This window comes from Pristiophorus japonicus, chromosome 13 (assembly GCF_044704955.1).
Source record: "Pristiophorus japonicus isolate sPriJap1 chromosome 13, sPriJap1.hap1, whole genome shotgun sequence".
Classification (NCBI taxonomy): domain Eukaryota; kingdom Metazoa; phylum Chordata; class Chondrichthyes; family Pristiophoridae; genus Pristiophorus; species Pristiophorus japonicus.
The window spans coordinates 196,876,091-196,903,706 of record NC_091989.1 but is presented as its reverse complement, the minus strand read 5'-3'; the positions used below and the strand labels follow the sequence as shown (position 1 = coordinate 196,903,706).

General features: G+C 46.5%; 1 protein-coding gene across 1 annotated transcript in view; it reads right to left on the bottom strand.

The window, feature by feature from the left end:
- Positions 1–27,616, bottom strand: part of tat (tyrosine aminotransferase) — an 81,761-nt gene that overhangs the window by 8,109 nt on the left and 46,036 nt on the right. The window contains 5 exon segments of the mRNA XM_070896881.1: positions 3,333–3,431; positions 3,514–3,597; positions 15,351–15,479; positions 21,250–21,402; positions 22,069–22,121. Coding sequence (XP_070752982.1) covers positions 3,333–3,431; positions 3,514–3,597; positions 15,351–15,479; positions 21,250–21,402; positions 22,069–22,121 — 518 coding nt within the window.

The window sequence follows — 27,616 nt, the reverse complement described above, 5'->3', positions numbered from 1 at the left end:
CCACATACTGTCGAGGAACACTGTTCCGAAGAAATTCGCTACATAGAAACATAGAAAATAGGTGCAGGAGTACACCATTTGGCCCTTCGAGCCTGCACCACCATTCAATATGATCATGGCTGATCATGCAACTTCAGTACCCCATTCCTGCTTTCTCTCCATACCCCTTGATCCCTTTAGTAAGGGCCACATCTCACTCCCTTTTGAATATATCTAACGAACTGACCTCAACAACATTCTGTGGTAGAGAATTCCACTGGTTCACAATTTTCTGAGTGAAGAAGTTTCTCCTCATCTCGGTCCTAAATGGCTTACCCCTTATCCTTAGACTGTGACCCCTGGTTCTGGACTTCCCCAACATCGGGAACATTCTTCCTGCATCTAACCTGTCCAATCCTGTCATATTTTACATGTTTCTATGAGATCCCCTCTCATTCTTCTAAATTCCAGTGAATATAAGCCTAGTCGATCCAGTCTTTCTTCATATGTCAGTCCTGCCATCCCGGGAATCAGTCTGGTGAACCGTCACTGCACTCCCTCAACAGCAAGAATGTCCTTCCTCAGATTAGGAGACCAAAACTGTACACAATACTCAAGGTGTGGTCTCACCAAGACCCTGTACAACTGCAGTGAGACCTTCCTGCCCCTGTACTCAAATCCTCTCGCTATGAAGGCCAACATGCCATTTGCCTTCTTCACCGCCTGCTGTACCTGCATGCCAACTTTCAATGACTGATGTACCACGATACTTTTCTGACATGGGCTTGTCTGCTTATCTCAATCTATATGGAAGTTAAAATCCTTCGTTATTGCTTCGCTATTTGCTTGTGCAATCTCTGCATTAATACATTCTGCCACATCACAGCTGCTACCAGGGGGCCTATATACAACTCTCACTGCAGCCTTAAATCATTTTTTATTTCTTAATTCTACCCATAAACTCTCTACTGCCTGCTTAGCTCTTGTTATATCATTTCTATCATAGAAATAATTTCATTGTTAGAATCACAGGGGGAGAAATTTGCATGGTTTGCGACTGCTGTTCGCACCTCCGGGAGGTGGGCGCTTATGGCGCAAACCATTTCTCATCGGCGGCTACCGGCTTCCACAAAATGGCACGGGAGTTGGCGGAGGCGCAAAACTGGTAGCGCCCCGCGTGGCCAGCTTTTGCTACGCGGCAGAAGTTGGGCAATGCCCCATGAGACTGTCACGGGCCATGCCAGCGTCAGTCTCGCGGGTCCCAAACCAGGCCACACTCTGCTCACGGGGCGAAATTTAAAGGGGAGGTGCGCCACGCAATTTTGATTTTTCGGCCGACTTACCCGTCCGGCCTTCCGTGATATTCATGGCATGGTCCGTGCCACGATGGTGCAGCCCCACACTCCGCTTCGGTAACCCGCATCCCCGGTGGCGTAGTGGAGGTGCTGCAAAACCACTGCAGAGCTCGCAGCGCGCCCTCCCCTTTAACGGAAGGGGAGTGCCTTGTGATTGCGTCAGCGAAACGCGGAGAGGCCTGTGCAGCGCTGCGACATTCCCGAGGTTGGCGTCCCAGACCCGCCCCACAGGAAGTGGAGCACCCGACATTGCTCTCCACTTCCTCTCGGGGCGGTAACCCGAATTTAGGTCGCGGGGCGGGAATTCTGTGCCGGGCGCAGGAAGTCCTGCCTCGCCAAGGTTACTGTCCCCAAACGGGACGCCATGCAATTTCACCGCTATAGAATGGTTACAGTATGGAAGGAGGTCATTCGGCCCTCGTGCCCATCCCGGCTCTCTGCAAGAGCACTCCAGCTACTCCCACTACCCCGCTCTTTCCCCGTAGCCCTGCAAAGAATTATCTTTCAGGTACTTATCCAACTTCCTTTTGAAAGCCACGATTGAATCTGCCTCCACCACCCTTTCAGGCAGCGCATTCCAGATCCTAACCACTCGCGTTTTTCCTCATGTCGCCTTTGGATCTTTTGCCGATCACCTTAAATCTGTGTCCACTGGTTCTCGACCCTTCCACCAATGGGAACAGTTTCTTTCTATCTACTCTGTCTAGACCCCTCATGATTTTGAACACCTCAATCAAATCTCCTCTCAACCTTCTCTGCTCCAAGGAGAACAACTCCACCCTCTCCAGTCTGTCCACGTAACTGATGTCCCTCATCTCTGAAACCATTCTCGTAAATCATTTCTGCACCCTCTCTAAGGCCGTCACATCCTTCCTAAAGTGCGGTGCCCAGAATTTGACACAATACTCCAGTTGAGGTCGAATCTGTGTTTTATACAGGTTCATCATAATTTCAATGCTTTTTTATTCCATACCTCTATTCATATAGCCCAGGATCCTGTATGCTTTTTAACCGCTTTCTCAACCTGCCCTGCCACCTTCAACGATTTGTGCACATATACCCCAGGTCTCTCTGTTCATGCACCCCCTTTAGGATTGTACCCTTTAGTTTATATTTCCTCTCCTCATTCTTTCTACTAAAATGTATCATGTCACACTTTTGTGCATTAAATTTTATCTGCCCATTCCAACAGCCTGTCTATGTCCTCTTGACATCTATCACTATCCTCCTCAATATTCACAATACTCCCAAGTTTTGTTTATCTGCAAATTTTGAAATTATGCCCTGTACTCCCACATCCAAGTTATCAAGAAAAGCAGTGGTCCTAGAACCGACCCCCAGGGAACACTACTGTATCCTTAATCACTAATGCTACATCTCCCCTTCCACCATCTTCCCTATCCTCCCGCTGGGATTTGCTCCATTTGAACAGTTGAGCGATTTTCCCGTGGTGGGGGTTAAATGTCCCCATCTCCACCCCCATTTCATACATCAGAGCGATGTGTCTGGGAGGGTACGTGTGTGACCTTGGGATTCCACCCAATATATCCTTGGGAGGTCCCACTGAAGCTGACATCAGCTGAGAGTTGCCCTGTGACCTATGTCCTGCCCTCTGTGACCTCTGCCTTGTGACCTATGCCCTGCCCCCTGTGCCCTCTGCCTTGTGACCTGTGTCCTGCCCCCTGTGCCCTCTGCCTTGTGACCTGTTCCTGCCCCCTGTGCCCTCTGCCTTGTGACCTATGTGGCCCTAGTAGCAGCATTAGGAACAGCAAACAAAAGGATTGCCCTCCTGTTGCCCTCCAATATATCCTTGGGAGGTCCCACTGAGGCCGATACCAGTGTTGTGTCTGTGAACACCTGAGCCCTGAGCATGAAATTAACCTGTCAGTGAGGGGGTCACTGAAGAGCCATGGGATTCTGGGCCTAACTTTCTTTCAGCCTCACTGCAGGATAAGTTTGTTGATTGAGCACAAAGCAGAGTTGATTAAATCAAGTTACCGTGGCAGGGAGGCAGAAAACCGATTGTTCCGCAATCAAGCGTTCGGTGAAGTCAATGTCATTCTTGATTTCTGGAAAATCGTCCATGTTAATTCCAACCTGAAAACAAAGAAAGGATTAAAAGAGGATTGGAGACTGTGAGTAAATGGGAATAGGTCAAATGGTGCTTCACCCAACTCACCATCAGGTACATGGCTCCACACGCTCTGACAGGCTGCAAACCTGGGACCATTGCGAGGGCGTTGAAACACAGGTCAGCATTGGACTGAGGAAAGAAAAGTCGAAATTACTCCAGCCTTAACTCCAACTTCAATAATCTCCTTTATTCTTCCAGTTAGAAATCAGCGTTGTCCAAATAAATGCTCATGCTCTAACTGCTCACCAACACTTTCAGAAACACTCAACTCAAGATATCATTCTGAGATGCCTTTGCCATGTTTTAGTTCCTGTTTAGTTATTGCCCTCTCACTTCCGGGCTGTCCCGCTCTGAGCCCCTCACTCCCGGACTGTCCCGTTCCGACCCTGTCACTCTTGGACCCTCCCACTCCGACCCAGTCACTCCCGGACCGTTCCACTCCGATCCCCTCACTCCTGGACTGTCCCGCTCTGACCCTGTCACTCCCAGACTGTCCCGCTCCCCCCTCACTCCCGGACTGTCCCTCTCCGACCCTCTCACTCCCGGACCGTCCCACTCCGACCCTCTCACTCCCGGACTGTCCCACTCTGACCCTCTCACTCCTGGACCATCCCACTCCGACCCTCTCACTCCTGGACCGTCCCACTCCGACCCTCTCGGTCCCGGACTGTCCCACTCCGACCCTGTCACTCCTGGACCGCCCTGCTCGGCACTCTCCTCTCGCTCAAGGGAAGTATTTCATTGCCCAGAGAGGGAAGTGACAAACAGGATCCTGGGAATCAGGAATTTAAGTTGCGGGGAAAGTTTAAGGATACTGTTTGTTTGAAATGATGGCGGTTTTCAAGATTTCCAGCACTGACTCGATGGGCTGAATGGCCTCCTTCTGTGTTGGAATATTCTATAATTCCAAGATTATGAAGAGCATTTAAAATACTGATGGAAGGGAGACAAGTTGTTCCCTGGGGTGAAGTGTTCGAATCCCTGGGGACAAAGTTAAAATGAGGAGGTGAATTCTCCCGATCATCCTGTTCCCTCAAAGACTCTTCCCGGGGAATCGCAGCTCTTGCAGTTATGGCAGAAGATTGGGAGAATCCTGGGAAAATTCATAAGAAGGGAATTAGGAGGAACTTTTTAAAGCTCAGGATAACCAACAGAGTGTGGAATAAGTTACCAGGGAAGGAATTCAATGCACAAATTGGCTGCCGCATTTCCCACATTACAGCAGTGACTACACTCCAAAGGTACCTCATTGGCTGTAAAGTGCTTTGAGACATCCTGTGGTCATGAAAGGCGCTATATAAATGCACGTCTTTCTTTATTTTCTTTTAAATTTCATCTGCTATGCATCTGCCCGTTCCACCAGCCTGTCTCCTTTCTATATCCTCTTGAAGACTATCATTATCCTCATCACTGTTCACTATACTTCCAAGTTTTGTGTCATCTGCTTTTGAAGCCATTAGGGATGCGCGTCGCAAGAGTAGTAAAGTATAAGAAAGGCACCATGGGTTGACACTTGGGTAAGAAATGAATGGAAGTCAAATACGAGTCATTAATATATAATTGCAGAGCAGCGAACCTGGTCAGGAACAGGGAGGAGAGAAAAAGTAAAATCCGAGAGTGACATCACAGGATAGCTGGTAACTGATTGGTTGAGCAACAGAATATGAGAGCGAGAGCAGCGGAGGCCTGAGAGCAGCGAGAGTGGAGAGAGAGAGAGAAAACCCCAAAAGAAAATCAAGGAGGGAGATCACAGGACAGTGGGTAGGTGATTGGTTGGTGAGTATCACAGTTGTCACAGGGCAGAGGGGTATACTAAAAACTTTAGTTAATAATCCAATAAATAAGGGCATGGCAGGGCAGCTCAGCCCTGTGGAATGCACATCCTGTGCCATGAGGGAAGTGCTGGATGCTTCTCGTGGCCTGGACGACCACGTGTGCAGGAAGTGTCGCCAGCTAAAGCAGCTCGAGCTCCGGGATTCGGAGTATGAGCGGCGGCTGGCGTCACTGCAGTGCATCCGTGAGGCTGATAACACGTTTCAGGAGGTGGTCACCCCGCAGCTTAAGAGTGTGCAGGAGTGAGGGAATGTGTGCCCTCCAGACAGACAAGGAGGACCAGGCAGGTAGGGCAGGAGTACCCTGACTGCATCTCGCTCGCTAACCGGTTTTCAGTTCTGGCTATAGGTGAGGGCGATAGTTCCTCTGGGGAATGCAGCGAGAGCCAAGTCCACGGCAACACTGGTGGCTCAGCTACACTGGAGGGGGGCCGGGGGTGGGGGAGGAAGAAGAGTGGAAGAGAAATAATGGTAGGCGATTTGATAGTTAGAGGAACAGACAGGCACTTCTGCGGCCGCGGACGTGACTCCAGGATGGTATGAGGCCCAAGGATGTCACCGAGCGGCTGCAAGACATTCTGAGGGGGGAGGGTGAACAGCCAGAGGTTGTGGTCCATATCGGTACCAATGACATAGGTAGACCGAGGGATGAGGTCCTGTAGGCAGATTTTAGGGAGTTAGGAAAGAGATTAAAAGCAGGACCTCAAAAGTAGTCATCTCTAGATTACTCACGGTGCCACGAGCTAATGAGAAATAGGAGGATAGAGCAGATGAATACGTGGCTGGCGAGATGGTGCAGGAGGGAGGGCTTTAGATTCCTGAGGCATTGGGACTGTTTCTGGGAGAGGTGGGACCTGTATAAGCCGACGGAGTGCAAGTCAACAGAGCCGGGACCAATACCCTCGCGGGGGGTGGGAAGGTGGGCGGGGGGAGGGGTGGTGGAGGCATTTGCAGGTACTGTAAGGGAGGGTTTAAACTAGCTTGGCAGGGGGATGGGAACCTGAGAGTAGATTCAGAAGGGAGAGAAGTAAAGCTGAAAATGGAAGGCAGAAAATGAGTAAGCGTGTTTGGAAGGCAGAGGAAACAAAGGGTAGAAAATAGACAACAAGGTCGTTTGGCTGTGCTAAATGGTATATACTTCAATGAAAGTAGTCTAGTGAATAAGAACATAAGAAAGAAATAGGAGCAGGAGTCGGCCATTTGGACCTGCGAGCCATTCAATATCATGGCTGATCTGATCTTGGCCTCAACTCCACTTTCATGCCTGCTCTCCATAACCCTTGACTCCCTATCGTTCAAAAATCTGTCTATCTCCACCCTAAATATATTCAATGATCCAGCCGCCACAGCTCTCTGGGGTAGAGAATTCCAAAAACTCACGGCCCTCTGCGAGAAGAAATTCCTCCTCATTTCCGTTTTAAATGGGCGACCCCTTATTCTGAAACTATGCCCCCTAGTTCTAGATTCCCCCACGAGGGGAAACACCCTCTCTGCATCTACCCTGTCCAGCCCCCTCAGAATCTTATACGTTTCAATAAGATCACCTCTCACTCTTCTAAACTTCAATGAGTATAGGCCCAACCTGCTCAACCTTTCTTCATAAGACAACCCCTTCATCTCAGGAATCAACCTTGTGAGTCTTCTCTTAACTGCCTCTATTGCAAGTATATCCCTTCTTTATTTAAGGAGACCAAAACTGTACACAGTACTCCAGGCATGGTCTAACCAACAACCTGTACAGTTGTAGCAGGACTTCCCTACTTTTATACTCCATCCCCCTTGCAATAAAGGTCAACATTCCATTTGCCTTCCTAATACTTGCTGGACCTGCATACTAACTTTTTGTGTTTCATGTACAAGGACCCCCAGACTCCTCTGTACTGCAGCATTCTGTCGTTTCTCTCCATTTAAATATTTTGCTTTTCTATTCTTCCTACCAAAGTGGATAACCTCACATTTTCCCACATTATACTCCGAATTTTTGCCCAGTTAATTAACCTATCTATATTCCTTTGCAGATTCTTTGTGTCCTCTTCAAAACTTGCTTTCCGACTTTATATCATCAGCAAATTTGGCTACATTACACTCGGTCCCTTTATCCAAGTATTTTATATACACTTCCCATACCTCAGGAACCTCTTGTCAACAAAGGCAGACATTGATGCGGTGATTCAACATCGCCTCCAGTGCGCCAGTGCAGCCTTCGGCCGCCTGAGGAAAAGAGTGTACGAAGACCAAGCCCTCAAACCTACCACCAAGCTCATGGTCTACAGGGCTGTAGTAATTCCCACCCTGCTATATGGGTCAGAGACATGGACGACTTATAGAAGACACCTCAAGTCACTGGAGATATATCACCAACGATGTCTCTGCAAGATCCTGCAAATCCCCTGGGAGGACAGGCGTACCAACATCAGTGTCCTCGCCCAGGCTAACATCCCCAGCATTGAAGCACTGACCACGCTAGATCAGCTTCGTTGGGCAGGCCACTTAGTTCGCATGCCAGACATGAGACTCTCTAACAACTGCTATATGCGGAGCTCCTTCACGGAAAACGAGCCAAAGATGAGCAGCGGAAACGTTACAAGGACACCCTCAGAGCCTCCCTGGTGAAGTGCGACATCACTACTGACGCCTGGGAGACCCTGGCCGAAGACCGCCCTCGGTGGAGAAAGTGCATCTGGGAGGGTGTTGAGTTCTTCGAATCTCAATGCTGCGAGCGTGAAGAGATCAGGCGCAGGCAGCGGAAGGAGTGTGTGGTAAATCAGTGCCACCCCCCCGCCTTCCCCCAACGAATGTCTGTCCCATATGTCTGTGGCTCTCGTGTTGGACTGTTCAGCTACCAAAGAACTCACTTTAGGAGTGGAAGCAAGTCTTCCTCGATTTCAAGGGACTGCCTATGATGATGAAATAGTTGATGCCCCAGCACTGATCCCTGTGGTACCCCGCTAAGTTACAGTTTGCCAACCTGAAAATGACCCATTTATTCCGACTCTCTGTTTTCTGTTAGTTAGCCAATCCTCCATCCATGCTAATATATTACCCCCAACCCCGTGAACTTTTATCTTGTGTAGTGAGAAAGCTAGTTGTGAGGAGGACACAAAAAACCTGCAAAGGGATATAGTCAGGCTAAGTGAGTGGGCAAAAATTTGGCAGATGGAGTATATGGAAAAGTGTGAGGTTATCCACTTTGGCATAAAAAAGCAAATTATTATTTAAATGGAGAAAATTTACAAAATGCTCCAGTACAGAGGGACCTGGGGGTCCTTATGTATGAAACACAAAAAGTTAGTATGCAGGTACAGCAAGTAATCAGGAAATCAAATGGAATGTTGGCCTTTATTGCAAGGGGGATGGAGTATAAAAGCACAGAAGTCCTGCTACAACTGTACAAGGTATTGGTGAAGCCACACCTAGATTACTGCGTACAGTTTTGGTCTCCATATTTAAGGAAGGATGTACTTGCAGTGGAGGCAGTTCAGAGAAGGTTCACCAGGTTGATTCCTCAGATGAAGAGTTTGCCTTATGAAGAAAGGTTGAGTAGGTTGGTCCTATACTCAATGGAGTTTAGAAGAATGAGAGGTGATCTTATTGAAACATATAAGATAATGAGGGGGCTCGATAAGGTAGATGCAGGGAGGATATTTCCAATCATGGGGGAATCTAGAACTAGGGGGCATAGTTTCAGAATAAGGGGACGCCCATTTAAAACTGAGATGAGGAATTTCTTCTCTCTGAGGGTTGTAAATTTGTGGAATTCTCTGCCCCAGAGAGCTGCGGAGGCTGGGTCATTGAATATATTTAAAGTGCAGATAGATAGATGTTTGAGCGATAAGGGAGTAAAGGTAAAGGGGAGCGGGCAGGGAAGTGGAGCTGAGCCCATGATCAGATCAGCCATGATCTTATTGAATGGCGGAGCAGGCTCGAGGGGCAAAATGGCCTGCTCCTGCTCCTATTTCTTATATTTTTATGTTAAGTACATTCACCCTGCCATAGTACTGAAACAGCTCTCATCAATGTCACAAATTACATCCTTTGTGACTGTGATAAAGGTAAACTATTCCTTCTCGTCCTTCTCGACCTGCCTACAGCCTTTGCTACGGTTGACTACTCCATCCTCCGCCAATGCCTCCCCACCGTCGTCCAGCTGGTGGGACTGCACTCGCCTGGTTCCATTCTTATCTATCTAATCGTAGTCAGAAAATCTCCTGCAATGGCTTCTCTTCCCACTCCCGCATCGTTACCTCTGGTGTTCCCCCAAGGATCTATCCTTGGCCCCCTCCTATTTCTCATCTATATGTTGTTCCTTGGTGACATCCGAAAACACAGCGTCAGTTTCCACATGCCCGCTGACAACACCCAGCGCTACCTCACCACCACTTCTCTTGACCCTCTACGGTCTCTAAATTGTTAGACTGCTTGTCCGACATCCAGTACTGGATGAGCAGAAATTTTCTCCAATTAAATATTGGGAAGACCGAAGCCATTGTCTTTGGTCCCCGCCACAAACTGCGTTCCCTCGCCATCAACTCCATCCCTCTCCCTAGCAACTGTCTGAGGCTGAACCAGACTGTTCGCAATCTCGGTGTCATATTTGACCCTGAAATGAACTTTTGACCACATATCCACAGCATAACTAAGACTGCCTATTTCCACCTCTGTAACATCGCCCATCTCTGCCCTCGCCTCAGTTCATCTGCTGCTGAAACCCTCATCCATGCCTTTGTTACCTCTACACTTGTCTACTCCAACGCACTCCTGGCTGGCCTCCCACATTTTATTCTACATAAACTTGAGGTCATCCAAAACTCAGCTGCCCGTGTCCTATCTCGCACCAAGTCCCATTCATCCATCACCCCTGTGTTCACTGACCTACATTGGTTTCTGGTTAAGCAGTGCTTCGATTTCAAAATTCTCATCCTTGTTTACAAATCCTTCCATGGTCTCACCCCTCTCTATCATGTAATCTCCTTAAGCCTCACAACCCCCCGAGATATCTGCGCACCTCAAATTCTGCCCTCTTCAGCATCTCTGATTATAACTGCCGTGCCTTCTATTGCCTGGGTTCTAAGGCTCTGGAACTCCCTCCCTAAATCTCTCCGCCTCCCTCCCTCTCTTTCCTCCTTTTAAGATGCTCCTTAACACCTACCTTTTGGTTATCTGCCGTAATTTCTTCTGATATGGCTCAGTGTCAAATATTTTTGATTTTGTCTCATAGCATTCCTGTGAAGCGCCTTTGAATGTTTTACTATGTTAAAGGCCTGACATAAACTTGTTGTGATAAACCAGATTATCCAGTCATTGTCACATTGCTGTTTGTGGGAGCTTACTGTGCCAAAGTGACTACACTTCAAAAAGTATTTAATTGGCTGAATAGTACTTTGTGATGTCCGGTGGTCGTGAAAGGTGTTAGAGAAATGCAAGTCTTTCTTGCTTTTTTCAAGGCTGTTAAATAGGAACAGGAAAAAGCCATTCAGCCCCTTGAGCCTGTTACACAGGAACAAGAGGAGACCATTCAACCCCTCGAGTCTGTTATACAGGAACAGGAGGAGGCCCATTCATCCCCTCGAGCCTGTAACATAGGAACACGAGGAGGCCATTCAGCTCCTTGGGCTTGTTATAGGAACAGGAGGAGGCCATTCAGCTCCTTGGGCTTGTTATAGGAACAGGAGGAGGCCATTCAGCCCCTCAGGCTTGCTCCGCCATTCAGTTAGAACATGGCTGATCTGTACCTCAACTCCATTTACCCTCCTTAGTTCCACATCCCTTGACACCCTAATCCAGCAAAAATCTATTATCTCAGTATTGAACCCTAACCCTAACTCCAGCATCCTCAGCTTTTTGAGGGAAGATTTCCAGCTTCCTACTGCCCTTTGTGTGAAGAAGTGCTTCCTGATATCTCCCCTGAAAGGCCTGTCTCTAATTTTAATATAATTCCCCTTTGTTCTGGACTCCCCCCACCCACTCCCCCACGCCCCCCACCCTCTTCCCCACCCACCCATCCTATTAATCCTTTAACACCTCAGTCAGATTACTTCTTATCTTTTTAAACACAAGAGAGAACCTCTAAACACAGGTGGGGAGATCCATGAGATGGGAATGGGCTTGTTAGAAATAACATTCCTGCATTCTGTTCACAAGAGTAACATTTTTGTATCTTCTCTCAGACACATTCCACCCAATGACACCTCCCAACCCGCCACCTTCTCCCCCTTCCGCCCCTTCCCCCTCTGCCCCCTCCCTTCCTCTCCTCCAGCCCGCCACCTCCTTTCCCTCCCAACCCTCCCTCTGCCACCCTCCCCTCTCTACTCCCGCCCCTCCCTCCCTCTCCCGCCCTCCATTCCTTCCCCCTCCGCCTCTACTCCACATCCTGCCCCTCCCCCACCCACCCCGCCCTCCGCCTCTCAACCTCTCCTCACACTCCCTCCCTTCTTCTACCTCCACCTACCTCCTACCCATCCCTTCCCCTTCCACCCCCTCTTCCCCTCTACCCATCGCTTCACATCCCCTCCCACCCGCTCTTACCCTCCCACCCCCTCTACCATCACAATGCCGTTCTACCATCCTGGTCACATGATACACCGATAATGGAGTTGTTGATCAATCACAGCGACCAATCTCGATCAATGAGTCTACAGCAGACCCAGACACAAAGCGAGGAAACCCCCAGAAGTGGAGAGCTTGGGGAACCACAGGTCCAAAGTCACGTGTTCCTCCCGAGCCTCGCTACACTCACCACGTCATGTCTCAAAATACTCGTATACTAGATCCCGAAATATTATTTTCTAAATGAAATCCATCTAACTTGCATTTGAATGAATCAATACTATCTGCTTTGATGTCAGTGATTTATAAAGTGACAAGATTACCTCACTATTTCAACTCAAAATGGACCTTTTATTACATCCCAACCTCATCCATTCCTTTGATGCCTCCAGACTTTGTTGCCTCCAGCACGGACACGATGGGCCGAATAGCCTCCTTCTGTGCTATAAATGTCTATGATTCGATGACTCGACTATACCTACGCTCTCCTGGCTGGCCTCCCACTCACCATTCTCCGTAAATTTGGGCTCATCCAAAACTCTGCTGCTCGTATCCTAACTCGCACCAAGGCCCGCTCACCCATCATCATCATCATAGGCAGTCCCTCGAAATCGAGGATGACTTGCTTCCACTCTAAAAGTGACTTCTCAGGTCAATACGGGAATTACAGTCCAATATGGGAATTACAGTCCCTGTCACAGGTGGGACAGACAGTGGTTGAAGGAAAGGGTGGATGGGGAGTCTGGTTTGCCGCATGCTCTTTCTGCTGCCTGCGCTTGGTTTCTGCATGCTCTCGGCGACGAGAATCGAGGTGCTCAGCGCCCTCACGGATGCACTTCCTCCATTAGGGCGGTCTTGGGCCAGGGAATCCGAGGGGTTGGTGGGGATGTTGCACTTTATCAAGGAGGCTTCGAGGGTGTCCTTGAAACGTGCCTTGTGCTCGCTGACCTACATTGGCTCCCAGTCCAGCAACGCCTCATTTACTCAATTCTTATTCTTGTTTTTACATCCTCCATGGCCTCGCACCTCCCTCCCTCTGTAACCTCCACCAATCCTCCAAGATTTCTATGGTCCTCCAATTCTGGCCTCTTGCGCATCCTCGATTTCCACTGCCCCACCATCGGTGGCCGTGACATCAGCTGCCAAGGTCCTAAGCTTTGGAATGCCCTCCTTAAACCTCTCTGCCTCTCTCTCCTCTAAATCGTTCCTTAAAACCTACCTCTAGACCAAACTTTTGATCACCTGTCCTAATATCTCTTTAAGCAGCTCGGTGCCTAATTTTATTTGCTAACGCTCCTGTAAACTGTCTTGGGATGTTTTACTACGTTAAAGACACTATATAAATGCAAGTTGTTGTTTTAGATTTGCTTTGCTTACTGCCGTCGAGCATTGTTGCAATAGCTTCCATTTATTGTCAATCAGAACCCACAGATCTCTTTCACCATCCACATCTTTCCATTTAAGTTATAGACCCTTCTTAGATTTTTTGTTCCGATGTGAATCTCTTTTAAATTCTCTACTTTGAATTTCATCTGCCACCTCTCTGCCAATTCCCAAATATATTTTCCTATACTCATCCTGTTCAGCAGTTTACCTCCTTCATTAGTTTTGCATCATGTGCATAGATTCATAGATGTTTATGGCACAGAAGGTGTCTGAGCCGGCCAACAAAGAGCTCTCCCACCTAATCCCACTTTCCAGCTCTTGGTCCGTAGCCCTGTAGGTCACGACACTTCAAGTACATATCCAAGCACTTTTTAAATACAATGAGGGTTTCTGCCTCTTCCACCCTTTCAGGCAGCAAATTCCAGACCCCTACCACCCTCTGAGTGAAAAACATTCTTCTCAACTCCTCTCTAAACCACCTACCAATTATTTAAATCTATGCCCCCCAGTTATTGACCTCTCTGCTATGGGGAAATAGGTCCTTCCCATTCACTCAATCTAGGCCTTTCATAATAGAGTAGATACAGAGAGAATGTATCCACTTGTGGGGAAGAGCATAACTAGAGGCCATCAATATAAGATAGTCACCAAGAAATCCAATAGGGAATTCAGAAGAAACTTCTTTATCCAAAGAGTGGTGAGAATGTGGAACTCGCTACCACAGGGAGTGGTTGAGGCGAATAGTATAAATGCATTTAAGGGGAGGCTAGACAAGCATATGAGGGAGAAGGGAATAGAGGGTTACGCTGATAGATTTAGATGAGGAAAGATGGGAGGAGGCTCGAGTGGAGCATAAACGCTGGCATGGACTGGTTGGGCCGAATGGCCTGTTTCTGTGCCGTATAACCTAATGTAATTTTATACACCTCAAATAAATCTCCCTTCAGCCTTCTATGTTCCAAAGAAAACAACCCCAGCCTATTCAATCATTCCTCATAGCTAAAATTCCTCAGTCCTGGCAACATCCTCGTAAATCTCCTCTGTACCCTCCCTAATAAAGCAAAGTATCCCCTATTCCTTCTTAACCACCTTATCTACCTGTACTGCTACCTTCAGGGATCTGTGGACCTGCACGCCAAAGTCCCTCTGTTCCTCTTGACTTCTTAGTATCCTACCATTTATTGTAAATTCCCTTGCCTCGTTTGTCCTTCCCAAAAGCATTACCTCACTCTTCTCCAGATTTAATTTATTTTGCCACTTTTCTGCCTACCTGACCAGTCCATTGGTATCTTCCTGCAGTCTCTAGCTTTCTTCCTCACTATCAACCACACGACCAATTTTTGTATCCTCCGCACACGTTTTTAATCACACCCCCTACATTGTAGTCTAAATAATTGATGTATACCACAAAAAGCAAGGGATCTAAGTACTGAGCTCTGCAGAACCCCACTGGAAACACCCTTCCAGTCACAAAACCATCAGGCGACCAATACCCTTTGCTTCCTTCCACGGAGCCAATTTTGGATCCAATTTCCCATTTTCCCTTGGATCCCATAGACTTTTACTTCTTTGACTAGTCTGCCAGGTGGAACCTTGTCAAAAGCCTTGCTAAAATCCATGCAGACTGCATTTTAACGCATTACCTTCATTGACCCTCTTTGTTATCTCCTCACAAAATTCAATCTAGTTAGTCAGACACAACGTTCCCTTAACAAATCCACGCTGACTGTCCTTTCTAAATGAGTGCAAATATAGCCATTGTGCATGTGTCTTCCACCTCCAGATCATTTTTAAAGATATTAAACAAAAGAGGTCCCAGGGTGATGATAATCCTTGCCGCACCTTCTGGGTTCTGTTGGTCAACCAATTATGTACCCATTAAATCCTCCAAGTCCCATTCAAAGCATAAAACCATTGCTTCAAATGTGGACCAATAGGGTCAGTGACCAGGAAGAATAATAACCAGTATTTAAAATATATGGGAAATTCGTATTGGGTGTAAATGATCAAAGGTAATGCATTTAAAACCGTATCCAAACCACATTAACGGCCAGAGTCTGTCCAGAGTCTGTCCAGAGTCTGTCCAGAGCCTGCCTAGAAAGCACAACACAGCATTACCTTCAGGAAACTGTTGGTGTCATCATAAAATTCTTGAGTTGTTTTGTTCAGAATATTTTCCAGCGCTCCTTGTACAATTGTGCATGGGCCAAGAATTCTTTGACTCAAACAGACCAGGCCAGCTCGGATCTGTTGGAACAAATGAGTGTTAGAGAATTCAGTCCATCCTCCACAAGATAGTACTAACTAATGAAAGAACTAATTACATATTACATACAGTTCTGAGTTAGCCAAATTGGACATGCCTTTTTGAGCTCCTGTGCTATGAATAAATCTTGCGTCACAATTGGGATGGGTAAATGTGATTAGAAATTCCGACATGGGCTGATTAGGCTGAATAGCCTGTTCCTTTGTTGTAACTTCTAAGTATTTACTCCCCATTGTTCCCATATCCCTTTATTCCCGTCTCCTTAATCCGCATCTACAACCTCATTTTAAATGTTGACAGTTTCTGCCTCGACCACTAATCCTGGGAGTGAATCCCTCAGCCTCACAACTCTGTGCATGAAGAGGTCTCTCCTGCCCTCTGTTCAAAATCTCAAATATTTCATTTGTATCTGTGATCCCTCGTTCCTCGCCACTCAGCTCCTGGAAACAGTCCGCTCCAATCTAACCCCATCCCATCCTTTCATCATTTTAAACGTCTATCATATCGCCCTGTAATCTGCGTTGTACTAATGAAGAAAGATCTAGTTTTTCAAGTCTTTGTATTTGTATTTCTTCACACCAGGCAGCATTCTTACACAGTGTTTACGGCACAGAAAAGGCCATTCGGCCCAACAGGTCCGTGCTGGTGTTTATGCTCCATACGAGCCTCCTCCCAGCCCTCTTCATCTAACCACATCAACATATTCTTTTATTCATTTCTTCCTCATGTGCTTATCTAACTTCCCTTTAAATGCATCTATGCTATTCGCCTCAACCACTCCCTGTGGTAGCGAGTTCCATATTCTCAACGTTCTCGAGGTAAAGAATTTTCTCCGGAATTCCCTATTGGATCTTATATTTATGGCTCTTAGTTCTCGCCCGCATGTGCAAACATCTTCTCTATGTCTACCCTATCAAATCCTTTCATAATTTTAAAGACCTCTATCAGATCACCCTTCAGTCTTCGCTTTTCTAGAGAAAAGAGACCCAGCCAGTTCAATCTTTTCTGATGGGTATAACCTCTCAGTTCTGGTATCATTCTAGTAATTTTTTTTTTACACTTTCTCCTGTGCCTCTATATCCTTTTTATAACATGGAGACCAGATCTGTTCACAGCACTTCAAGTTTGGTATAACCAAGGTTCGATACAAGTTTAACATAACGTCTCTGCTTTTCAATTCTATTCATCTAGAAATGAACTCTAGTGCTTTGTTTGCTTTTTTTTAATGGCCTTATTATCCTGCGCCGCTGCGTTTAGTCATTTGTGTATCTGTACTCCAGATCTCTCTCTTCCTCTACCCCATTTCGACACTTATTCTCCCAGGAGTATGGGCCTCCTTATTCTTCCAACCAAAATGTATTACTGGACTGTACAGCCACCTAAGAACTCATGCTAAGAGTGGAAGCAAGTCTTCCTCGATTCCGAGGGACTGCCTATGATGATGCCTACACACTTCTCTGTATTGAAGTTCATTTGCCAATTACACACCCATTCTGCAAGTTTATTAATGTCTTCCTGTATTTTGTCGCAGTCCTCCTCTGTATTAACTACATTGCCCAATTTGGTGTCATCTGCAAATTTTGAAATTGTACTCCTGATTCCAGAGTCCAAATTGTTCCTGTAAATGGTGAGCAACAGTGGTCCTAACATCGATCCTTGTAAAACACCGCTTCCCACTGTTTGACAATCTGAGTAACTATCTTTAATCCCTGTTTTGTGTTTTGTAGCCAGCTTGCTATCCATTCTGCTGCATGTGTCAGCCATGGCTCAGTGGGCAGCACTGTCGCCTCTGAGTCAGAAGGTTGTGGATTCAAGTCCCACTTCAGAGACTTGAGCACAAAAATCTAGGCTGACACTCCAGTGCAGTACTAATACATAAGAACATAAGAAATAGGAGCAGGAGTAGGCCATACGGCCCCTCGAGCCTGCTCCGCCATTTAATACGATCATAGCTGATCCGATCATGGACTCGGGTCCACTTCCCTGCCCACTCCCCATAACCCCTTCATCCCTTACTGAGGGAGTACTGCACTGTCGGAAGTGCCATTTTTCATGGTGGCACTGAGTGGCGGGCTGAAGATTTTTCGCGGTAAATTTTGCTTCGGGCAGGAGATCGGCAGTGCACGCTTTGACGACGCACTTAGGAGGGTTCAGCAGCAGCGGGGCGGAAGTGGGGATAGGGCCATTAAGGGATGCACACAATGAACTCACAGGCAGTGGTAGAGAAATGGCAGAAATATTAAATAATGACATTGCCTCAGTAGTTACCAGGGAGACTACATGATGGACATGACATTGGAAGAAATCAAAAAAGATATAGACATTTAAGATAGAAAGGGGAGAGATAAACTAATCAAACTTAGAGAGGATAAAACCCTTGGTCTGGATGGATTGCATCCACGCATATTAAAATAAGTTCAGGAAAAGATAGCAGAGGCAGTATTACATATATATAAAAAATCTTTTAGAAAAGGGAATAGTGGCAGAGAACAGACGATGCGATTCCTATATTTTAAAAGGGAAGTAGAACAAGTCCATGGAACTATAGACTCGTTAGCTAAATGTTAGTGGTAGGAAAGATAATGGAATCCTTACTCAAAGATGTAATAGAAAAACATCTAGAAACTGAAAATATAATAGAGTGGTTAGCACAGATTCCAAAAGGGAAGGTCATGCTTAACCAATCTTATTGAATTCTTTGAAGAAGTAACAGAAAGGGTAGATAAGGGTAATGCAGTAAACATAATATATCTGGATGATCTGGAATGCACTGCCTGAAAGGGTGGTGGAGGCAGACTCAATCGTGGCTTTCAAAAGGGAATTGGATAAGTACTTGAAGAAAAACAAATTGCAGGGCTACAGGGAAAGAGTGGGGGAGTGGGACTCGCTGAAATTCTCTTGCAGAGAGCCAGCACGGGCATTACAGGCCGAACGGTCTCCTACTGTACTGTAACCATTCTAGGATTCCAAAAAACCTTCGATAAAGTACCACATAGTAGACTAATGTGGAGTCAGAGGACAAAGAAAGACTTGCATTTATATAGCACCTTTCGCGACCACTGGGCATCCCAAAGTGCTTTACAATGAAGTTTTTTTTTAAATTGTAATCACTGTTGTAATGTAGGAAATGTAGCAGCCAATTTGGACACCGCAAGCTCCCACAACCAACCGGATAATCTGTTTTAGATGTTGATTGAGGGATAAATATTGGCTAGGATATTGGTTTTATCTGTCGGTGCACTGTGTTTGCAAAATGGCGGCATGGCCACCATTAAAGGGGAGGGCGCACTGCCGCAGCTGGCATCTTATTTTTTTTTGACGACCAACTGCCAGGCCGCTCCGACAATTATGTCTGTGGGTTCAGCCAGGCTGCCAACAGGCAGCCTAGCACTCCCTCTTGGGTGCCAGGCTGCTGGCCCGGCCGAAACCCTCCCTGGTGGCCCAGTGGACCGAACTAAACTAATCGCAGAGCTCACTGTGGTCCTCCCCTTTATGTGAAAGGGGAGAGACGTGGTGACGCACCCACCTCCACTTCCGCTCATGGTTTGACAGACACTCCGCTCCCGCCCCCACTATGACCGACTTCCGCCCCGCTGGAAAAAAAAGACGAAGAGCTGAATTTGATGCAAGAGGCCACCGCATCCATTGCGGAGGTGAAAACAGCTGAAACACATTGCGGCGGGGGTGAATTTCGGCCCCTTGACCTCTTTGTATTCTCTCTTGTCATACTCTCCCCTGCTGTCCATGTACTCAGTGTTTGCCTCTTTCCTTACCCTGAATTTTTTCCTTGTGTCTTTACTCATCCATGCTGTCTCAATAGTGTTTAGCTTGTTCTTGTTTTTTAGCAGAATATATTTTTTCTGGACTCTGTTGAACACCGTTTTAAATATTTCTCACTGCTGTTATACATCATTGTTTGCCGATATTGTTGTCCATTTTATTTTCCCAAGTTCTATTCTCAGCCCCTCAAAATCAGCTTTTCTCCAAACTGTTACCCTGGTTTTCGCCATACTATGTGCTTCTGAATTAATATCTTAAAACGTATATTATGGTCACTATTGCCGAGATGTTGCCCTACTTTTACATCTTTAATGCAGAAAAGTGCGATGTGATACATTTTGGTAGGAAGGAGGAGGAGAGGCAATATAAACTAAAGGGTATAATTCTAAAGGGGGTGCATGAACAGAGAGACCTGGGAGTATATGTGCACAAATCGTTGAAGATGACAGGGCAGGTTGAGAAAGTGGTTAAAAAAAGCATACAGGATCCTGGGCTTCATAAATAGAGGCATAGAATACAAAAGCAAAACGGTTATGATGGACCTGTAAAAACATTGGTCCGACCTCAACTGGAGTATTGTGTCCAATTCTGGGCACGCACTTTAGGAAGGATGTGAAGGCCTTAGAGAGGATGCAGAAAAGATTTATGAGAATGATTCCAAGGATGAGGGACATCAGTTATGTGGATAGACTGGAGAAGCTGGGGTTGTTCTCCTTTAGAGCAGAGAAGGTCGAGAGGAGATTTGATAGAGGTGTTCAAAATCATGATCGGTCTAGACAGAGTAGATAGAGGGCGGAAGGATTGAGAATCAGAGGACACAGATTTAAGTGATTGGCAGAAGAACAAAAGGCGACATGAGGAAAAACTCTTACGCAGCGAGCAGTTAGGATCTAGAATGCACGGCCTGAGAGGGTGGAGGAGGCAGTTTCAATTGTGGTATTCAAAAAGAAATTGGATAAGTACCTGAAGGAAAAAAATTTACAGGGCTACGGGGAAAGGGCGGGGGAGTGAAGTGCTCTTGCAGAGAGCCGTCATGGACTCGACGGGCCGAATGGCCTCCTTCTATGCTGTAACCATTCTATGATTCTATTCTGTTTTTAGATTCTCATAACTTAAGTCCTTCATCCCTGGTAACATCCTGGTAAACCTTCTTTGTACCCTTCTAAGGCCTTTACATCGTTCCTGGTGTGTTTCTCAGAATTATCCACAATACTCCAACTGAGGGATAACCAGTGATTTATAAAGTTCTATGTCATATGTCATTGACATATTTCTCGCTCCACTTCCCTTCCACTGTGAGGTGGTCTATAGTATACCCAATATTTACATATCCTTCTATTCCTTTCTCCTTCATGTGTGTATCTAGTTTTCCCTTAAATGCATCTATATTAGTCGCCTCAACCACTCTATGTAGGAGTAAGTTCCACATTCTCACCACTCTCTGGATAAAGAGGTTTCTCCTGAATTCCCGATTGGATTTATTAGTGACTATCTTGTATTTATGGCACCCGCCTTGCAGCAGTTTAAAGACTAGGATCATACCTGGCTCCCAATATTTTTTTCAGTGACCCTTTCCTACCGATCGGTCAGTTTCCCAGTGACTCTGACCTACTGATCGGTCAGTTTCACAGTGACCATTCCATACTAATCGGTCAGTTTCCCAGTGATCATTCCCTCCTAAATCGGTCAGTTTCCCAGTGATTATTCCCTCCTAAATCGGTCAGTTTCTGAGTGACCCTGACCTACTGATCGGTCAGTCCCCAGTGACCCTTACTGAATGATCGGTCAGTTTCCCAGTGACCCTGGCCTACCGATCGGTCAGTTTCCCAGTGACCCGGCCTACTGATCGGTTAGTTTCCCAGTGAACCTGGCCTACCGATCGGTCAGTTTTCCAGTGACCCTGGCCTACCGATTGGCCAGTTTCCCAGTGACCCTGGCCTACCGATTGGCCAGTTTCCCAGTGACCCTCACCTCTCTGCTAAAGATATCGTTTTGGTCGTGTATGAGAATCCAGCCCACTCGCCAGCCAGGTACGAGCCACCGTTTGGCCAGACCACCACAGGACAGGATGGGGACACTGGTGCTCAGAGACCCAAGGGCAATGAACTTGCACTCGGGGAAGACCTGGAACAGACACAGATTTGTAGGTTAGAGACCACCTTAATGAAAAGTACTCGGGGATTTATTCCATAAAATTAGGCAATGGAGAAAATATAAAAATTGTGGGTAAAGGTGAATCAGGATTGCATCGTGCATGAACCCAGAGTCTGCACACATCAATGTCAAACCCAGACTGCACTGAGCTGCTGGCAATATACCAAGGAACAGGGCGTGAAGGGCGGGGCGTGCCACACTCTGGGCTGTGTATAACAGGGCGATTGCCACACACAGTGTGGTGTATAACAGGGCGAATGCCACACTCTGGGCTGTGTATAACAGGGCGATTGCCACACACAGTGTGGTGTATAACAGGGCAAATGCCACTCCGGGCTGTGTATAACAGGGCTATTGCCACACTCCGGGCTGTGTATAACAGGGCTATTGTTGCACCAGAGCTGTTCCAGCAACTGTCTAAAGCCATTGATCTGTTGTGTGTCAATGAGGCTTAAAGAACTCAGTTAGAGTGTTTGACCCTTACAGTAGTAGCATGTGGGTGTTTGGGTCTGATCCCGGCTCACTGTTACTGCAGCCACAATGTTAATGAGTGGGATACATATGGAGTCCATTGCAAGTACAAGGCACGATCTTAGCAGGCATGTTGCTCGACCCAATCTACCCAACTTTCCTCACCATATCTCCATAGATTTCATCAGCCAGGATTGGAAGGAAATTTCTTGCTGCAACTGAAAGAGGAACAAACCTGAGCATCAGATTCTGCCATTAATGCCGGAAACATACAGTTAAAGAACAGTGAATATTTTTTCCTAGTATATTATTTGTTCAATTTTTGTATTACATCTCTCAGATTCTGCTGATTCCCAGCCCCCACACCCCCTCCTGCCACTGGAAACAGTTTCTTTTTATTTACTCTATCAAAACCCTTCATGGTTTTGAACACCTCTATCAAATCTCCTCTTAACTTTCTCTGTTCTAAGGAGAACAACCCCAGCTTCTCCAGTCTTTCCACATAACTGAAGTCCCTCATTCTTGGTACCATGCTGGTAAATCTCTTCTGCACCCTCTTTAAGGCCTTCCTCAAGTGTGATGCCCAGAATAACTGACGAGGGAGATGGGGCCCAGTTAGTTACGCACTACTACCATGGACCCCAATACCCACCAGAAAAGAGAGTCCGAGAGTTCGGGAGAGAGAGAGAGTCCGAGAGTTCAGGAGTGAGAGAGTTCAAGAAAGAGAAAGTCCGAGAGTTCAGGAAAGAGAGAGTCCGAGAGTTTGGGAGAGAGAGAGTTCGGGGGAGAGAGTCCGAGAGTTTAGGAGAGAGAGAGTCTGAGAGTTCAGCTAAACACAGGCAGAAACTCAAAAGTGATGTCACAGTACAGCAGGTAGGTGATTGGTTGGTGTGTATTAAGGATTTTTACTCTCTAAACTAGGTCAATGGTTTAAACTAGGACCGGGAAACTATACTAAAAACTTTAGTGAATAATCTAATAAACAGAGGCATAGCAGAGCAGCTCAGTCCCGTGGAATGCACATCCTGTGCCGTGTAGGAAGTCCTGGATGCTTCTCATGGCCTGTGTGCGGGAAGTGTCACCAGCTAGAGCCGCTTGAGCTCCGTGTTTCGGAACTTGATCAGCGGCTGGAGTCACTGCAGTGTATCTGCGAGGCTAAGAACTCTGTGGATAGCAGGCTTCTAGAGGTGATCACCCCGCAAGAGTGTGCAGGCAGAGAGGGAATGGGTGACCGCCAGACAGACAAGGAGGACCAGGTATGTAAAACAGGAGTTCCCCCTGCGTGCATCTCACTCGCTAACCAGTGTTCAGTTCAGTGAGGGCGATAGTTCCTCTGGGGAATGCAGCCAGAGCCAAGGGTGGCTCAGCTGCACCGGGGAGGGGGGGGGAGAAGAAGAATGGAAGAGCAATAGTGGTAGGGGATTTAATAGTCAGGGGTGCAGACAGACGTTTCTGCGGCCGCAGACATGACTCCAGGATGGTATGTTGCCTCCCTGGTGCCAGGATCAAGGATGTCACTGAACGGCTGCAGGACATTCTGAGGGAGCATGGTGATCAGCCCTCGGTCATTGTCCATATCGGTGTTAACGACATAGGTAGAAAGAGGGATGAGGTCCTGCAGGCAGATCTTGGGGAGCTAGGGGAGAGATTAAAAAGCAGGGCCTCAAAGGTAGTAATCTCTGGATTACTCCCCGTGCCACATGCTAGTGAGTACAGCAATAGGAGGATAAGAGTGGATGAACACGTGGCTGGAGAGATGGTGCAGGCGGGAGAGCTTTACATTCCTGAGGTATTGGGACCATTTCTGGGGAAGGTGGGACCTGAACAAGCCGAATGGGTTGCACCTCAATGGAGCCAAGACCAATATTCTCGTGGGGGAGTTTGCTAGTGCTGTTGGGGAGGGTTTAAACTAGCTTGGCAGGAGGATGGGAACCTGAGAGTAGTTTCAGAAGGGAGAGAAGCAAATCTGGAATTGGCAGGCAGAAAATTAGTAAGCCAGTTTGAAAGGCAGAGGAAACAAAGGCTAGAAAGACAACAAGGGAGTTTGGCAGTGCATAATGGTATGTAACAACAACAACAATAACTTGTATTTATATAGTGCCTTTAACGTAGTGAAACGTCCCAAGGCGCTTCACAGGAGTATTATGAGATAAAAAATTTGACACTAAGCTGCAGAAGTAGCGCAGGTAACCAAAAGCTTGGTCAAAGAGGTAGGTTTTAAGGAGCGTCTTGAAGGAGGAAAGGGAGGTAGAGAAGCAGATAGGTTTAGGCAGGGAGTTCCAGAGCTTGGGACCTCGGTAATAGAAGGCACGGCCACCAATGGTTGAGCGATTATAATCAGGGATGCTCAAAAGGGCAGAATTAGAGGAGCGCGGACATCTTGGGGTGGGGGGGGGGGGCGGGGGGGTGGGGACGGGGGGCCGGACAGACGGTTTGGAGGAGGTTATAGAAATAGGAAGGGGCGAGGCCATGGAAGGATTTGAAAATAAGGATGAGAATTTTGAAATTGAGACATTGCTTAACCAGAAGCACAGGTGGGTGAATGGGACTCGGTGCGTGTTAGGACACGGGCAGCCGAATTTTGGATCACCTCTAGTTTACATCGGGTAGAATGTGGGAGGCCAGCCAGGCGTGTGTTGGAATAGTCAAGTCTAAAGGTAACAAAGGCATGGATGAGGGCTTCACCAATGGATGAGCGGAGGCAAGGGCAGATTTGGCGGTTACGGAGGTGGAAATAGGCGGTCTTAGTCATGCTTTAATTAGCCTAGGGAATAAGGCAGATGGGCTGAGACCACAGATAGACAGTTGGGAGTACGATATCACAGCTATAACTGAGACACAGCTGAAAGAAGGGCAGGAATGGCAGCTCAACATTCCTGGTTACAGAGTTTTCAGACGGGATAGAGAGGGGTTAAAAAAGGGACTGCAGTATTGATTAAAGACACAATTACACCTGTGAGGAAGGATGATATGTTAGAAGGATCATCAAACAAGGCCATTTGGGTTGAACTGAAGAACAAAAAAGGGGCGATCACACTGCTGGGAGTGTACAATAGACCCCCAAACAGGCAAAGGTTGATAGAAGAGCAAATATGTAGGCAAATTACTGAGAAGTGCAGAGACTACAGGGCAGTAACAGTAGGGAATTTCAACTACCCTAATATTAACTGGGATAAAATTCCTAAAATGCACTCGGGAGAACTTTTTAACCAGTACTCATTATCATCATGTTTACAAATCCCTCCATGGCCTTGCCCCTCCCCATCTCTGTAATCTCCTTCAGCCTCAAACCTACCCCACCCCACCAAGAGATGTCTGCGCCCCTCAAATTCTGCCCTCTTGAGCATCCCTGATTATAATCGCTCAACCATTGGTAGCCATGCCTTCAGCTGCCTGGGCCCCAAGCTCTGGAATTCCCTGTCTAAACCTCTCCGCCTCTCTACCTCTCTTTCCTCCTTTAAAACACTCCTTAAAACCTACCTCTTTGACCAAGCTTTTGGCCATATGCTGTAAAGTCTCATTATGTGGTTCGGTGTCAAATTTATGTTTTGGCTTAAAACAGTCCTGTGAAGCGCCTTGGAATGTTTGACTACGTTAAAAGTGCTGTATAAATACAAGTTGTTGTTGTTGTTGTACATAGTAAGCCCAACAAGGGAGGGGGCTGTTCTGGACCATTTTAGGCAATGAAGCTGGGCAGGTGGAAGGGGTATCATTTTGGTGCAGGTGATCATAATTCAGTTAGATTTAGGGTAGTTATGGAAAAGGATAAAGATAGACCAGGAATGAAAGTTCTCAACTGGGGAAAAGCCAATTTTACCAAGCTGAGATGTGATTTGGCCAAAGTGGACTGGAAACAGCTACTTGATGGTAAATCAGCATCAAAGCAGTGGGAGGCATTCAAGGAGGAGATCCTGAAGGTTCAGAGCAAGCATGTTCTCTTGAAGAAAAAGGATGGGACTAACAAATCTAGAGCCCCCTGGATGTCAAGGGGCATACAGAGTAGGATAAAGAAAAAAAGGGAGGCTTATGACAGATACCGAGGGCTCAATACTGCAAAAACCTGAGTGGAGTATAGAAAGTGCAGGGGTGAAATTAAAAAGGAAATTAGGAAAGCAAAGAGAGCATGAAAACATTTTGGCAAGTAAGATCAAGGAAAATTCAAATATGTTTTATAAATACATTAAGAGCAAGAGGATAACTAATGAAAGATTAGGGCCTATTAGAGACCATAAAGGTAATCTGTGTGGAGGCAGAAGACGTGGATGTGGTTGTTAATGAATACTTTGCATCTGTTTTCACAAAAGAGAGGGCTGATGCAGACATTGTAATCAGGGAGGAAGAGTGTGAAATATTAGATGAAATAAACATAGTGAGAGAGGAAGTATTAAGTGGTTTAGCAGCTTTGAAAGTGTATAAGTCCCCAGGCCCGGATGAAATGTATCCCAGCCTGTTAAGGGAGGCAAGAGAAGAAATAGCAGAGGCTCTGACCATCATTTTCCAATCCTCTCTGGTTACAGGTGTGGTGCCGGAGGACTGCTAACGTTGTACCGCTGTTTAAAAAGGGAGAAAGGGATAGACCGAGTAATTACAGGCCAGTCAGCCTAATCTCAGTGATGGGAAAATTATTGGAAAATGTTCTGAGGGACAGGATAAATCTTCATTTAGAAAGACACGGATTAATCAAGGATAGTTAGCAGGGATTTGTTAAGGGAAGGTCGTGTCGGACTAACTTGATTTAATTTTTTAAGGAAGTAACAAAGAGGGTCGATGAGGGTAGTGCGTTTGATTTATGGATTTTATCACGGCTTTTGATAAGGTCCCACATGGCAGACTGGTCACTAAAGTAAAAGCCCATGGGATCCAAGACAAAGTGGCAAGTTGGATCCAAAATTGGTTCAGATGTAGGAAGCAAAGGGTAATGGTCGATGGGTGTTTTTGTGACTGGGGCTATAAAAACAGGTAATTTCGCCACCTTAATTTGGAATTATTCCCTTGATTTGGAAAATTCCCAATGTCACTCCATATTTAAGAAGGGTTGGAGAAATAAACGAGGAAATTATAGGCCTAACAGTGTATCGTCCGTTGTGGGGAAATTACTAGGGACAGTGTCTGAGCGCTTGGACAAATATGAGCTGATAAGGGAGAGCCAGCATGGATTTATAAAGGACAAGTCATGTCTAACTAATATAGTTGAATTTTTTGAAAAGGTCACTCATGTGTCTATAGATATTATTTATATAGACTTCCAGAAGGCATTCAACAAGGTTTCACACAAGAGACTGTTTAAAAAAAAATTAAAGCTCATGGAACTGGAGCCAACCTATTGTTGGATAGGGAATTGGTTAATAGGTAGGAGACAGAGAGTAGGGATAATGATATACTCTAATTGGCAGGATGTATCCCCCAGGGATCTGTACTGGGGCCTCAGCTTTTCACTGTATATATCAATGACTTGGATGAAGGGATAGAGAGCCATATAGCTGAGGTTGCTGATGACACTAAGTTAGGTGGCACAGTAATGTAAATGTGGCAAAAATTGCAAAGGGACATTGATAGATTCAGTGAGTGGGCAAAGCTGTGGCAGATGGAGTTCAATGCGGGGACGTGCGAGGTCATCCAATTACAGATAGTAAGAGCTTCTACAAGCATATAAAAAGGAAAAAAGTAGCTAAAGTAAATGTTGTTCCCTTGGAGGTTAAGTCTGGGAATTAAT